At 44.8% G+C, this 16,087-nt stretch overlaps 1 protein-coding gene across 1 annotated transcript; it reads right to left on the bottom strand.

Moving 5' to 3' along the window:
• Positions 1-478: 478 nt before the first annotated feature.
• Positions 479-13,777, bottom strand: C18H19orf18 (chromosome 18 C19orf18 homolog). The gene is made up of 8 exons (XM_070386934.1): positions 13,749-13,777; positions 12,008-12,094; positions 9,895-9,993; positions 9,270-9,308; positions 6,200-6,283; positions 4,772-4,874; positions 1,680-1,846; positions 479-936 (listed from the first exon to the last, which is right to left on the bottom strand). The coding sequence occupies exons 4-8, from the start codon at positions 9,289-9,291 to the stop codon at positions 818-820; spliced, it is 495 nt and encodes a 164-aa protein (XP_070243035.1). The 5' UTR covers positions 9,292-9,308; positions 9,895-9,993; positions 12,008-12,094; positions 13,749-13,777; the 3' UTR covers positions 479-817.
• Positions 13,778-16,087: the final 2,310 nt, after the last annotated feature.

The raw sequence follows: 16,087 nt of genomic DNA, 5'->3' as shown, positions 1-16,087 counted from the left end.
ATTTTGTTCGCCTATGTATCAGCTGATGGATGTAAGTGGTGTTTCCACCTTTTTGCTCTTATGAACAATGCTGCTATGAATGTGTATACAGCTTTCTCTTGTGTGCAGGTACATGTATTTTCAATTCTTTCAGATATATACCTAGGAGTGGAGTTGCTGGGTCATGGAGTGCCTCTATATTTAACTTCTGGAGGAACCATCAGACTGTTTCCCAAATCAACAGCCCTGTTCAGATTAAATCTTGCCTCTTTTCATGTTTCTCACAGCTCTCGGTGACTCCTAGCTTACAATACATCTGACAATGTTTTCAGCTCTTTGCCTGCAGGCTTATTTCCCTCACCAGGTCCCAGATCCTTAAAAACAAAGGTTATTGTATCCTAATCTAGTATCATATTCATTTTGACATTCTTACTCTCCTCATAGTAAAATGGAAGCAAGTTACTGGAATTGACAGATAATGTCACTGGGGAAGCTTTATTTCATGAAAGTGGTCCCTGGCATGGTCTGGGAGGCTTGCCCTAAGAAATTACTGGCTAGGAGTGAGAAAAGAAAATCCTGACAATTTCTCTTTCACACTTAAAAGTCAGATTTCTCTTCCAATTAAGTTATGTTTATTCATGAAACTCTGAGAGCTAGGAAGCAGGAACTGCTGCATCATGTGAATTTATTTTCTGCTTTCATGTCTAGTCGTCATCGTTCAGGGTGCTTCTGTACAAGGTTCTCCAGAAGGAAGTCAGGCCCACGTCCTCAGCCATCTGTCCTCCCGCGGGTGTTCCTCCGCACTGGCTAGCACGTCCTGCATCTCCATCACTTGCTTTCACGGACTCCCCGCTTTTGCAGGATGTACAGGATCCTTTACTTTCACTTCCTTTATTAAGTTTTGTGTTGCATTCAATCTCTGCTTTTCAAAACGTTTTCTCCTTTTTGATCTAATAACTAAAATGTAGACATCATGTTGCTGAGATACTAATAAATGAGGAATTATAAATGGAGACAAAAGAAGTGAGGAAAGATATGGAAAAATAAAGGAAGGAACAATGGAATTTTTAGGTTATACTGAATGTTATTTGCCTGATAAGGAAAACTGCACTTTGAAATTATTTCCCCACTTTCTGTACTCAAGCTTTGTAAATTCCCAGTTTTAAAAATGTATAATATTGTAAATCAATTATACTTGTTTTTAAAACTTAAGCAACTTAGCACGCCTGCCCGCATGAGCATATATCCTGTTATCTCCTCACAAGAACTGGCAGGGGTGGTGGGCAACTCTCAGCAGGGGTCTCTGAGCCGGGGGTAGTAACCTGTTTTGTGGGCTTGGATCCCATTTCCATATCAGGCTGACGCAGACGGTGTAGGAAGGCATCTGACTGACTGCGTTCAAAACTCAAGAATAATGCAACATTAATAAGTATGGGTAAGGAAAATATTTAGTCCAGGAAAGGTTTTGTTTCCTGAACTCTCTTTTCAATCCTTGGAATTGCCTTGCAAAAGGAACCAAGCAACCACACAGCTGTTTGCCCCTCTGTGTAACTGAGAATGGTTCACTCTTGCAGGTGTGGCTAGAAATATTCATCTTTCTTACCTCCCACTTAGCTTTGCTTTTGAGAAAACCAAACCATCATTGTCAGCTCAGCTTTCCTGCAACTGGATCTGACAAGATAAACTGGTTGACCCCCTACCTGAATGAATGAAAGTTTCCAGTTCCCTCTCATTCTCCGGAAGGAGGTACGTGGACTCATCCTGGCCCTCATCCTCAAAGAATTCCTCTTCATCTCCTAACGATGGGATCTTGATATTTTTATAAAGTGATGCAAGTTGTTGTTTTTCCTCAGCCTCGACCAGTCGACTGGAGAACAAAACACATAATTTGGGGGAAGGCTGTGCCCTGGGGCTTGCAGAATCTTAGCTCCCCGACCAGGGATCAAACTGTGCCCCCTGCAATGGGAGCGCAGAGTCTTAACCACTGGACCACCACAAGAATTCCCCAAATAGATAAATTTGAAAAGCATAATTTTCACAGTAAATCATCAGGTCTTAATCCTTAGTCCTGTGGTTTTCCGACTGAAAAGCAGTCACTAGTTCGTGGTGGTACTAATACATGGGGAAGGAGGCAGAAATAGGCTTTGAACAAAGTGTCAATGTTTTAAATGAAGATAGCATAGGGACTGTTGTTTTTCCCTTTTGCTCAATCTCCAATATTTTTTGGCCTGGCACTGTTACTGATCCTGTATTTAAAATGTTCATCATGGGGTTATGAATGCATTAATTTAGATTAAAAAAATACTATATGATTATTTATCTTGACTACCAAGTTTTTGGCACTGCCTTAGATTTTGCACCTGAAGTGAGCGCCTTGTTCACCTCACCTAGATCCAACTTGGAAGTGGATCATTGAACAGATATTTCTGTGTGAAGTGGAAATGGATAATACAGTGTTTAATTTTTTGTAACATATGTACCTTCTTAATTGTTTGGCTCATGGGCTTCTGGGGTGGCTCAGATGGCAAAGAATCTGCCTGTAATGTAGGAGACCTGGGTTAGATCCCTAGGTCAGGAAGATCCCCTAGAGAAGGGAATGGCTACACACTCCAGTATTCTTGCCTGGAGAATTCCATGGGCAGAGGAGCCCTGCAGGCTACAGTCCATGGGGTTGCAAGGTTGGACACAACTGAGCAACACTACATGTAATAATAAATCATTTTAGGGTCAGCTTAACTGTGTTCTAAGGAGCTGAGATGGAGGAAGCGGTGTAGGGGTAACGTTCCAGAATCATGCTGTGCAGCAGAAGAACTGATCTGACTGTAAACACTGCTGCAGATAATCAGGAAACTGGGACAGGAACAGGATTTGGGTGAGGAGAATGAGGTGCTCACTTCATGCGCAAAATTTAAGGGGGTGCCAAAAAACTCAGTGATGATGATAAATATTTTGACTCAATATTTTTAAAAACTGAAATGAGTGAATTCTCTGGCTGTCCAGAGGTTGGGACTCGGTGTTTCCACCGCCAAGGGCCCAGATTCAATCCCTGGTTGGGGAACTAAGACCCCACAAGCAATGCAATATAGGTAAAAAAAAAAAAAAAAAAAAAAAAAAAAAAAACTGGAAAAATCCATAATAAACCAAATATCAAAATTTAAAAAACAGGCTCCATCAGCACTGTGATGAACTGCATGAGAGCCTGAGTCAAAAGGGAAAATGTTGAGTCCCTATATACACGCTTTTATGTATTATTTTATGGTTCTTCTTTTCTAAAACATTAAAGTAGTTGAGAATATATTTTAAAAATTGAAAAGCCCTATATCAAAACTCACGGCATTATTTTAAGTTTAAATAATTTATACCAGAAACAAAATCTATTATAATTTTACTTTCCTGGTTTAAATGAAATAAAACTCACTAATATATTTTCGCTTTTCGTATTCATTCATTTTACTTGGCTGCACTGGGTCTTCACTGTGGCATGTAGGATGTTTAGTTGTGGCTTGTGGGATCTAGTTCCCTGACCAGGGATCAAACTCGGGTCCTCTGCATTGGGAGCACAGAGTCTTAACCACTGAACCACCAGGGAACTCCCTCATCGATATATATCCAAAATATACTTCTGGAAAAAATTAATGGCTGAAAATTACATACAAACATGTACTCTGGGGCACATATTTTCCCTTTTGCCTCAGGTTTTAAAATGTCACTATGGGTAACACAAACTTAAAAGCTGTAAACGTTGACATTAGTTCAGTAACTTAATTGGTCACTAAGAGTTCAGGATGAAATGTTTTAGTGAGTTATTTTAGGAATCTTCATATTTGTTAACATCTTTGTCTATACTAATGAAATAAACTGAAATTGAAGTTCCATAAATTGAGTCAAAGGAGATCGGCAGATTAGAAAATCCAGAACCAAACATGCTGGTGACACTCACTCATTAATTTCACCTTTAATTTTCCTTCATTTGACATACTTCAAGGTAGTCCTAATATGGTTACCTTAAAAGATATTCCATACGTGGCAATGTATTGCCCATGTGCACATTTAATCCTAATGAAGAATTTAGTACTTCCTCAAGATGTTTCTGATAGGAGATAATGGAATCCTGGAACTAAATCCTAGAATAGGAATCAACGTGCTGCTCCTGATCACAGTCACATGATGTCACAGAGTGGCTTGCCTTTGTCTGATACTAATTTCAAGATGATCACATAAACTGAGCTTCGCCACAAGCTTTATTTGTGTAAACAAGACGAAGTGTCTTCCCTAAACGCTACTATCACCCCAACCACACTGATGATAAGTTTCTAGTGAAAGAGACAATGGTCACTTTTCTGCTTTGCTCTATTAAGATTTTTTTCCAAAGCATCAAGTTCACTCTAGAAAATCACATTATGAAAGGATGCCAGCATCTCAGAACATTTTTTATCATGAACCACAGTAAGAGATAAGTTTTACTTCACAATCTTCAGTCTGAAAAGTTGAAAATCAGCATTTCCATTCTACTAAATTGTATTCATTCTGTCCTGTTTTTTGTTATTTATTCGTAACTTTTATTTTTTTAATGTTTCACCATGTTTCTTTTTATATTTTTCATTTATGTCATGATCCACCATGAATATAGGCCATATTCTGAAAAACGCTGAAAACTTGTAATGACTATAATTACTCAGTGATTATAAGAATTATCAACATTATCACCATTATTAACATTACTACCATGAAATAATCTAGTTACCTGTATGTCTTACTAAAGGATGGTAAAGATTACTTAGCATAGACTTACTATATCACGTAGGAAATAGTGGTCCCAAATATCAGGGCAATAGTGAGGGCTATACACGCAATTGTAATTACTTTAACAAGAGCAGGTCTATGAGGAATCCATGCTAAAAATAGAAAGAAAAGAAGTTTTCATAAACTCTCATTTTTAGCTGTGACTATCAGTTATTAGGGCTTCCTTGATAACTCAGTTGGTAAAAAATCCACCTGCAATACAGGAGACCCTGGTTCAATTCCTGGATTGAGAAGATCCCCTGGAGAAGGGAAAGGCTACCCACTCCAGTATTCTGGCCTGGAGAATTCCATGGACTGCATAGTCCATGGGGTCGCAAAGAGTCAGACTTAGCGACTTAGTCAGTCGCTGACTAAGCGACTTTCGTAGGTGGTGCTAGTGGTAAAGCACCCACCTGGCAATGTAGGAGACATAAAGAAACTTGAGTTCAATCCTTGGATCGGGAAGATACCCTGGAGGAGGGCATGACAACCCACTCCAATATTCTTGCCTGGAGAATCCCATGGACAAAGAAGCCTGGCAGGCTACAGTCCACAGGGTCGCATAGAATTAGACACATCTAGTCAAGGCTATGGTTTTTCCTGTGGTCATGTATGGATGTGAGAGTTGGACTGTGAAGAAGGCTGAGCGCCAAAGAATTGATGCTTTTGAACTGTGGTGTTGGAGAAGACTCTTGAGAGTCCCTTGGACTGCAAGGAGATCCAACCAGTCCATTCTGAAGGAGATCAGCCCTGGGATTTCTTTGCAAGGAATGATGCTAAAGCTGAAACTCCAGTACTTTGGCCACTTCATGCGAAGAGTTGACTCACTGGAAAAGACTCTGATGCTGGGAGGGATTGGGGGCAGGAGGAGAAGAGGACGACAGAGGATGAGATGGCTGGATGGCATCACCGACTCGATGGACGTGAGTCTGAGTGAACTCCGGGAGATGGTGATGGACAGGGAGGCCTGGCGTGCTGTGATTCATGGGGTTGCAAAGAGTCAGACACGACTGAGCAACTGATCTGATCTGATCTGATCTGAAGCGACCTAGCACATATACATGTATCAGTTAATATATTTGTTAATCATATTGTTTTAGGGGAATAGGAGAGAAAATCAGAAATAACATTAAAAATAAAAATTCTTAATTTACAAGAAAACCATGCAAGCTAGATTGCACAGCCTGTGTGAACAAGTATAATTTGAATTCCCACCTAAACCCTGACTCCTTTTTTTCATCTGTCTCCTGTCTTTGGCCAAAGCCATTTCTTATGAGACTGGTCCCTGATGTATAGCAGAGACTGCCACTGATATAGCTGAAAGGAGAGTGGCCTTAGTTTTACAACTCAAGTGTTGCCGGATAGTCTTAGGTTGTACAGTGCTGTTTTTAAATAAAACAGGCTATTACAGGGCAATTCGAGATCTAATCCCACAAACCTGCATTCCAGGGATTGGTGTTTAGGCCCACTGAATATCCTATAAAACCAAGGGTGGTCCTCGCAGGCTCACTCTTCTCTTCATCTGAAATGAAAATAAACAAACAGAGCTACTACGGGTACAAACTGAACAAAGGCGCGACTGACTAAGTACATTACTCAACCGTTTGTGAAATCTGACAGAGGTGCTCCTCCTCGTCTCACACGGAGCACTCCCTCACTTTCTTTCCCTTCTCTGGCTCAACAACTGAGCTGAGAAACTCTTTGAGACTGGCACCTCAACGTGAAGTCAGCTTGACATAAAGAAAAGAACCTGGACTATGAAAATGCTCACAGATTAAATGCTTAAGCTTTCAGTTCACGCGCTCAGTTGTGTCCGACTCTTTGCAACCTCATGGACTGCAGCACGCCAAGATTCCCTGTCCATCACCAACCCCCGGAGCTTACTCAAACTCATGCCCATTGAGTCGGTGATGCCATCCAACCATCTCATGCTCTGATGTCCCCGTCTCCTCCCATCTTCAATCTTTCCCAGCATCAGGGTCTTTTTAAATGAGTAAGTTCTTTGCATCAGGTCGCCAAAGTATTGGAGGTTCAGCTTCAGCATCAGTCCTTCCAATGAATACACAGATGTTCATTTAATGATTCTCTCGATTTTTCTGTACATTTTCAGGTTTTCATAATGAAATACTGATGTGGGGGATATGGGTTACAGATGGTTTCAAAACCGTGACTACTGAAAACTGGTCATTGGACTTGGCAATGGGAAAGTCATTGGAGACCTAGTCAAAAGTGATATTACCCATGTGCATAACTGACAGAGCTTCATGAGAGAACAGAAGCAAAAGGGATTACAGAGAGCAAAAGTTTTGAAAATTTTCTGAAGAGTTTTGCTGTCATGGCGGGAATAGAAATGAAGGCATCTCCCAGAAGGAGCTGAGGGGTTGGGAGACAGGTTTTGCTTTTTAATACAGGAAAATTGACATCATGATCTCATGAGCACAGGGACCACACTTTAAATTGTGATGCTACTGGAAAGGGAGAAAGAATCGACCAGTGTCCCGAGTTGGCCTGAGGGGATGGAAGTTGGTGCACAGGTGAAGGGTCAGCCTTGACCTGGCCCAGAGGAAAGATGAGAAAGTGTTATTCAACTGCTAGTTAGGGCGATGCAGACGCTCGCTCAAGTGCTTGTTTTGTCAGTGATGGTAGGAACAAGGCCATCCTCCAAGAGCAAGGTTGGGGTAGATATGGTGGGGGTGTTTGTGGAATGAGAAAAACAGAGGAGAAAGTCACCAAGCAAAGGGGGAGGGTAAGTGGACTAGGAAAACGGACCGGCATAAATAAAATTCCCTAGAAACAGAACGGCTGGGTACACTATTTTTTTAATAGCCACTCCTGTAGCCCAGAGTCCACCAAAATTATTCAAACTATTCAACACTAGTCCATCCTAAAGGAAATCAATCCTGAATATTCATTGGAAGGACTGATGCTGAAGCTGAAGTTCCAATACTCTGGCCACCTGATGAGAAGAGCTGACTCTCATCAGGAAAAGACCCTGATGCTGGGAAAGATTGAAGGTGGGAGGAGAAGGCGGTGACAGAGGATGAGATGGTTGGATGGTATCACTGACTTGATGGACATGAGTTTGAGCAAACTCTGGGAGATAGCGAAGGACAGGGAGGCCTGGCGTGCTGCAGTGCATGGGGTCGCAAACAGTCAGACACGACTGAGCGACTGAATGACAACAAAGGTAACACTAAACCTACTCCATGTACCTATCCTGCCTCACGCATTCCTTCCCCCAGATGGTCAACAGAAGCTCTGGGTCATGCTCTCCTCTTTCTGCCCTTTCTGCCCCCTGCCTCCTAACAAGGCTGGTACTTCCCCACATGGCTTGGCATGGTGCGCCCTGCCTGCTGTTTCTAGGATTCTGTGTGTATAACCTTCCTCCTTCATGATGATCATTTCCGAGTCTGTGGGTCTTATCATACCTGATTAAAACAAATCCTGGGTGTATTTCAAAACTGTGGGTCAAAAGTGAATGCATTCTTCTCATAAGAACTCCCAAATTGCCCTCAGTAGAAGCTGCACTTATTCCTGGCTTACGCACAAGACGGGACATTAAATTTCCCTATTCCTTTGCCGGTACAGTTTATTATGAGATATTTCGCCCATCTTCAACATAATAGCTGAAAACTGGAATTAGAGTGTATTTTCAAGGTGTATTTTCCTTTTTATGAGGTAGGCATCTTTCCATGTAACTGAGAGCTTAGAGTTACAAGAGAAAATTGGAGTCTTCCAGTGATTCAACCAGACGAACAATTTTGTCTTCTGTCTCTATCAGAAATTACCCTTGGAACTGAAAGCTCAGGGATGGCAGAGGTCTCAGCAAACCTCTAGGGCCACCTCACAAGAGGTTAGTGTTGATAGTTCATGTCAAGACTAGAATGTGGGCCTTCCAACACTTTGATCCAGCTTCCTTCTCTGGACTTTGGGGGTGGTGAAGTGAATGGGGAAATGAAACACTATAGCTGAGCTGTGTACATGTGTATGCGCACTCAGTTGCTCAGTCGTGTCCAACTCTTTGCGACCCCATGGACTGCGACCAGCCAGGTTCCTCTGTCAATGGGGTTCTCTAGCCAAGAATACTGGAGTGGGTTGCCACACCCGCCTCCAGGGGATCTCCCCAACCCAGGGATCAAACGTGTGTCTCTTATGACTCCTGCATTGGCAGGTTCTTTACACTGAGCCACCTAGGAAGCCCATAGCTGAGCTTTAGGAAGAGTAATAAAGAATGTCTTTGGGATAGACAGATGTATTAATTGTGATTTTTTTTCCCTATATTTCCTGACACTTTGACATCTGTGCTATTTTCTAATCTGTCCCTAGCAACATGGTTACTAACCCAGCCGTGGGGGGCAAGGCGTGCCTTTTTCTAATTTGCACAGGGCAGGGGGGAGCTGTATAGGTTAGTTATGAGCGTCATGGGACGCCCTCCTGGAGGAGCCATATGCTACAAGAGCTCTGCAGGTATTTATGGATCCCACATGCACCCCCAGATCCCGACTTACCAGTGCTCGCTGGGGGCTGCATGGGTGTGGTACTCGGAGCTAGATGGCCATTGAAGGGGATCAGAGAGGAGAGAGAGGTTTAGGATACATTTAGGAAAATTACAATATAACTTGGTATTAGATGAAAGGGCATGACATGTAGTTTCCAAATGTTAATTGCTGAGATGGTAAATGTTCTTAGCAAGTTTACTCCAATGCCGAGTAGATGCATGGGGCTTAGTCTGCAAAAGCATGGTGCTCTGTTCACAGCCAGCGTTTCCTCTGATGCATATGGACTGTCAGCAACACAGTGCATCTGGGTCCTGGTCCGCTTCTGCGGTCGTGCAAGCTGGGAACCCTCCTCTCAAGCAGAGGACCTAGAGAAACTTGGTGCGGAGCTGAAAGTGCGGTGCTATCATCAGCTCAGAGAGGTGGTGCTGGGAGGGCCCGACAGTGACAGCCCTGCCATCACCCAGCTTACAGAGAGAACCACACAGGATCCAATTTCCAATCAACGTCTATCTAATCTTATTATTTTATGGATCACGCTACTAACAATACAGAAGAAAAGACACACTGAATAGCAGCTAGGAGGACCACAGAGTACAGTTCCCATTTCACTGACCAAGTAGTAACAATGACTCACCTCTGGGTCTTGGGATAGCTCCATGGGCCAAATGAAATTGCTTACCGAACTGTATGGGTTGTTTGGTGACATTTGGGCGTCTTTCTAAGGGAAAATAATCTGGAAAAGAAAACCTACAGCAGTGAGGTGTAATCACCCCGTTTTACTTCCCCTGAAATGAGTGAAAGCAATGGTTGAGGCAACCCATTCAGCCTGTTGTCTGTCCGAGTGGTTGGAACTCACCTGCATAAGGCACACTCAGATGAAGTGGGCACTCCATTAAAAACAAAAATAAAACAGCAAAAGAACTTTGAACCTTGTCCATCATTCCAAAACTGCTACTTTGTTATCGTGTGGGTGTAAGGAGTATTTAGCTGTTGTCCACCATCTGCCCTATATTTCTCTGAGAAACTAAGGAGCTCTTCTCCCTACAGAATGTCTCGGTTCTGACTGGGAGCCACCAGTGTGAGGTCAGCTCATGTTGCCACATGGAATTCTTTGATGGAACGAAGTCAGCCAATGGGGAGACTAACAGAATGAGAGGGTGTGCTGGGAGTGAGTAAGACCCTCAGAGTGTCCTGACTCTTGAGGAGACAGAAGGGAATCAATTATAATTCAATGCGACACCTCACCAGAAGCAAACGGAGACAGCAGGGCTCTGTAGGCCCATTCTAATGCTTACCCCAGCTTCCTAGATGTTTGAGTTTCTTCAAGTTACTTAACCCCTCTGAGCTTCAGTTTCCTCATCAGTAAAACAGGAGGAGGAAAGAATGCCCACTTCACAGGGTAACAGCGATGGCTCAATAATCCACACAAAGCTAAAAAACTGGGTTGGCCCTGAGCGTTAGTTCTGGATGTAAAATGTGAGAGTGTAATCTTTGAAAAAAAGCAATTTGGTATGCCTCCAACCTCTGGGGTACCATCCAGAAGCCTAGACCCAAGTGGCTGTCTCCAAAAGTTTCTTTAAGGGAGAGATTAATTGAATCATCTCAGCATGTAGAAAGGGGATTGAACAATGAGATGGTGTAGATGGCTGTCTCCGGGACTTGTCCTCTGCCCATCCGGTAGTTCACATGATACTCGAAATACGCTTTCATCCCTCCCACCAGTGATAGTAAGAACAGACCGGACACCTCTTGATGCTTACACAGCCCCGAGGACCAGGAGCCGACTCCCTGTGCTGCAGCCCAGAGGGCAGCTGCCCCTCCTAAATGTCTGGGGGGATGACAAGGCTGGGACCCCGCCCCCCAAGACCTCCTCCTGCTGTGAACTACCAGGAGGGTCTTGTTCTGTTCTTTCAACACCCAACCTGGCTTCCCCCCATTCTGCTGTGCCCCCGGGATGAGCCTGGTAAGGATGCAGCTCCCATGCTCTAAATCCCAGTCTCACAACTGCCTCCAATCAAACCCATCTCTTTTGAGCTTCCTGTTGGCCTGCCTGTGGGCACTGTTTAGACTGGACTTAGGACTGTCAAGGTCCCTGGGGACTGGCCTAGGGTATCGCTCTCCCTGTGCTCACTGCTGCCTTGCCCAGTCCTTCCCCCTAGGTCTGTGAACATCTGGCTCCTAGTCCAGGTTTCCCGGATCACAAAATACTGGACGGAATTAACTGTGTGTTTTCTAGGAACCTGGAGGTAAATTTCTACACCGTCAGCCCGTATCTCCAGGTTTCGTACCACCTGTATCCCAGAGCCCTTTGAGTGCCCCTCTAGGCCAGACGAAGCCTAGGCCACCACCCTCCTCTATGCTGTCGCGACACGGGGCCAAGTTACGAGTTCCCAGCACTTTGCGTGGGTCCTGCCCAAAGCGGACCCACAGTGACCTCAAGCCAAGCTGGCTTCCTCCCTTTTGAGTTATAAACCGTGTCATGTCCCACTGAACGTCTGCTCCCAGGACAAGAACCTCCAGAGCCTGGTTGAAAATACATTATTTCTGGGGCCAGGGGGAGGGGCCTGTATTTTTAAGATGCCCCCAGGTAACTGTCAGGATAAGAAGTTTGGGGAACAAGACCAAACTTAGTGGCTTCTGGTGGAAAATCTCATCAGGGCCCCCGTTTCTCCACTGGGACCCTCTTTCTTTGGGGCACTAGGACTTCTCCAGACCCTTTACCAGTTCCTCCCACTGTGAGGACCCACCTTGAGCAGGGCGCTGCCCGTAACTGCCATGCTCGCTCCACCTGCAGAGGGGTGTCGTCTTTGTGATGTCACAAGGGAGGGCACTCCCTGTCCGGGCAGAAAGAACAGCTTCTGCGGGGGAGGCTGGCATGAGCCCTGGCTCTCCTGACTGAAGACTGTGTTGCTGGGAGCACCCAGCACTGCACACATCCCCAGGCCCTTCTCTCCTCTGTCCACAAGGCAAGGCTGCCTTGTTGCTTCTGAGTTAATTGCTGTTTTGTTTTTTTTAAGAATTTAAACACTTATTCTTCAAATTAAGAAATTACACATTTTGATAATGGTCATTGTCTTAAAAGTGTCATTCAGTTCCAGCACATTTAAAAGGATATTGGTAATTCTGACCAATTCTTGTAACTGCCTCCTTGATACCCATCCACCCTGGACCCCACCATATGGCTGAGCCTTCTGACCAGGCTTTCTCCCACATATAGGGCTTCGTGACCATCTGCTGAGACCTCAGCGCCCTTCTCCCTGTGCCGCACCCCTTCAGTCCCCCCACATCTCCACAGTCAGGAGATCCAGAAGAGGAGGTCGAGAAGCACAACTGACAACCTGCGGGTGTCCCAAGCACTTCCAGAGCCAGAGTGCCATGCTGGGCACCTCAGACACGGCAGACCGGGACCAATGAGGTCCCCAGGGAGCACAGAGCCTGGTGTGTGGCATCGGGAGACAGAGTGGACAGTAAGAAAGGAGAAAATGTACGAGGTGATGTCAAGTAGAGACGCGTGCAATGCAGCCAGTGAAGACAGGGCGGTGAAGTGGGAGTGAGGAAAGCGTGCTGGCTGCATGGTCCAGCATCAACACGGCCATGAACAGCCCCGGTCCAGGTCGCTGAGGGCTGGAGTCAAGGCTGGGCAGTAACTCGTGCTTGGGAGTAGCTGAGAAACAGGCAGAGGCTCCGTGACACCAGGCACGTGTTCTTCCACCCTGACCCTACGAAGCCCCGGGCTTGCGGATCACACTTCAGAGTTACCTTGGGAGCTAAGAAGTCACCGACTAGCTTTCTGGTGCCTTCACCTCCCCATCCCAGGATCCATCCTCCCAACCCTGAACTCACTGGGGTTCACAGGGACCAGGATCTGATCCCGTCCCATGTATGCATAAAAACAAGTAGCTGATGAAAACAAGAGAAATAAATGTGCTCACTGGCCAAGGAAATAAGCAAGTTTCTAAGCATACTTATTTCCAAAAGAAAAACAGCACACTGGATTACAGATTCTATCAGAGGCACATATATTAGAACAGATGGACCAAAACTTTAAAGTAGTAACATACATTTAGAGAGATAAGGCATGACATTAACCATAGGGAATGAGACTAATAACATATAAAAGATAACCAAGAGGAAATATTAGATATGTAAAACAGTTGTTGAAATGAAGATACAATTAGAGGAATTAAGTAGCAAATAGACAGCTGAGAAACAAATTAGCAAACTAGCATAGCAAACAGGAAATGTCCAGAGGAAAGAAAGAAAAAGGAATTAGAGAACATGAAAGCAAAGGTAAGACATATTGACAACAGACACAAACGTGCTAACATCTAAGTGTAAATAATAGGAGTCTTAAAAAGAGAAAAAATTTAAATACATAGATGAAATCTTAACAAAAGAAGAGATAAATTTCCCAGAATGTAAAACAGAATAAAGACATCAGATGAAAAGGCCCATAGAAGTAGCTTATGAAGTTAATCATATACTTACCATATGACTCAGCTACTCCACTGCTAGGGTTTTACCCAAGATAAATGAAAACCTGCACACACAAATAACACTGAAAAAGAACATCCAGAGCAGCTGTATTTACACTGGCCCAGAGCTGGGCTCAAGGTAATGTCCATCTACAGGTGAACAGAATGACCGCTGTGACTCATCCACATAACGGAAAGCAAGCTACTGACACACACTACAACGTGGAGGAGCCTTCAAAATCATGCTGAGCCAAAGTATCTGGATACAAACGTAGGATACAAATAGAACACTGTACAATTCTACCTTTAGAAAACTCTAAAAGACAGTTCTAATGTATGTTCACAAAACAGACATGTGGCTGCCCAGGTCTTAGGGTTGTGGTGGAGATTAACTGTGAAGAGACATGGGGAACTTTCTGGAGAAGGGAAAAAATTCTCTAGTTTTACTGTAGTGGTGGTTACAAGGATATGGACATTTTTTTCAAAACTCACCAAACTGTAGACGTAAAGGGAGATTCGGCAGCATACCTGTGGTGTTCATAGAGCCCCAAGACTGGGTGAGGCCAAGGTAGTGTGAGCAGACGGGAAGTGGGGAGGAAACAGCAAAGGGGACCTGAAGTGCAGGCCAGAGGGGCAGGGTCAAGCCCCAAAGCCAGGTGAGCGTACTTCAGGGAGGAGAGGACCATCACCTGAGAACTTGAGATGCTGCTGCTAAAGTCAAGGAAGAAAACAGAGCTGACCCCTGGATTCAGCAATGTGGAGGACATGTGGCAGCAAGGTAGGTTTTGGAGTGGGTTCAAGAAAGAATGGCTTCCCCAGCGCCTCAGCGGTAAAGAATCTGCCTGCCAATGCAGGAGACACAGGAAACGTCAGTTCAATCCCTGCGTCGGGAAGATCCCCTGGAGGAGGAAATGACAACCCACTCCAGTATTCCTGCCTGGGAAATTCCATGGACAGAGGAGACTGGTGGGCAACAGTCCATGTGTTCACAGAGACAGACGCAACTGAATGGCTGAGCAGAAGAAAGAATGGAAGGGAAATGAAGACAGCAAAAAGAGACCACCTTTGAGAAATTCTGTAACAAGGCAGAGACTGATACAGGAGCTAGAGGGTTTTCTTTTTTTAAAGTATGTTTGCACATCAATGGGGATAACTCAGTATATGTAGAAAACCTGATGATACAAGAGATAAGGGAAACTTGCAGGAACAATGTCCTGAGGCAGTGGACACGAACAGGCTCTGGCGCCAACACAGTCAGTTTGTATAAAGGCACCAGTGGGAAGGCACGGATGTTACCGCAAGTGGGTAGAGGAGGTGGAGACCTACAATGGAAGGCCTCTGCTGGTGGCTCCTATTCACTCAGGAAACAGGAAGCAAAGTCATCTGCTGGGAGCAACCCAGAAGGAAGCTTCAGTCAAGGGATTGTTGGAATCTTGGTACTAAATAGCCAACTAGCATAGGAAAAGATACTTGAAGCAGATGGTGGGCAGGTCCTAGCCACTGGTAATGGAATGGTCCTAGGGACGACAATGAAGTGTCTTGCAGGCTGGGTGGGAGGCAAAACCACTAGCAGAGAGGTTGAACAGCTGTGAGGTCAGGACATGGGAAGGTCGTCTGCACGGAGAGTGGGACTGGGAGTGTGATGGGGGTGGTCTTGGACGCAATACTGCAAGAGTGGAAATCTTCGCAGACGAGCGGACCTTTCATAAGGTGACTGCGACACAGCAGCAGGAGTGATACGGCAGTCTGATCCTCCAAGAGTCAGCACTGTTTTAGAGAAAAGGGAGGGAGAACAATCTAAGGGCGGGAGAACAACGAGTGAAGAAGAGCAGGGGAGAAAGCAGCCACTCCCTGCAAGGATCTTGAGAGGTGCTGTGCAAAGAGGAGACTCGTGTTTCAGCAGATGATGGATGAATGGAGACTTCCCACCGGGCCCAGAAGGTTTCAGAGCTGGGGAAGAGTGAAGCAGGGGTATCAAAAGGGCAATGAACTGAGCCATGTTTTAGTGAGAATAAGGGAGGTAAGAGGGGACCTGGGAGTCCTGGACACATGAGGTTGTATGATAGGTGGTAGGGAGATAGGGAATCCTCCTAGGAGGAAACACAAGACTGGGATCCTTTTAGAACAACCCTTTAGAAGTCCAGGAGGCCCTTTTAGAAATATTTTTTGGGGACCTCCTAAAGTGGTCCAGTGGCCCAGTGGCTAAGAGTCCATGCTCCCAATGCAGGAGGCCTGGGTTCCATCCCTGGTCAGGGAACTAGCTCTCACATGTCACAACTAAACAAGATCCTGCATGCTGCAACTAAGACCTGCCGCAACCAAATGAATAAACAAAATTTTTAAAGAGAAATA

Source organism: Bos mutus, chromosome 18, assembly GCF_027580195.1.
Source record: "Bos mutus isolate GX-2022 chromosome 18, NWIPB_WYAK_1.1, whole genome shotgun sequence".
Taxonomy (NCBI): domain Eukaryota; kingdom Metazoa; phylum Chordata; class Mammalia; order Artiodactyla; family Bovidae; genus Bos; species Bos mutus.
Note: the sequence above shows the minus strand (reverse complement) of the source record. Positions and strands in the feature narration are given on the sequence as shown.

Bases quoted from the DNA above. Each gene is read 5' to 3' on its own strand.
- C18H19orf18 (XM_070386934.1), bottom strand. From the start codon at position 9,291: ATGCAGCCCCCAGCGAGCACTG. The intron at 4,875-6,199 runs GTTTGTGGGATT...TTCTATTTTTAG, and splicing joins CACCAATCCCTGGAATGCAG to CATGGATTCCTCATAGACCT. The intron at 1,847-4,771 runs GTAAGTCTATGC...TTTGTTCTCCAG, and splicing joins ACTATTTCCTACGTGATATA to TCGACTGGTCGAGGCTGAGG.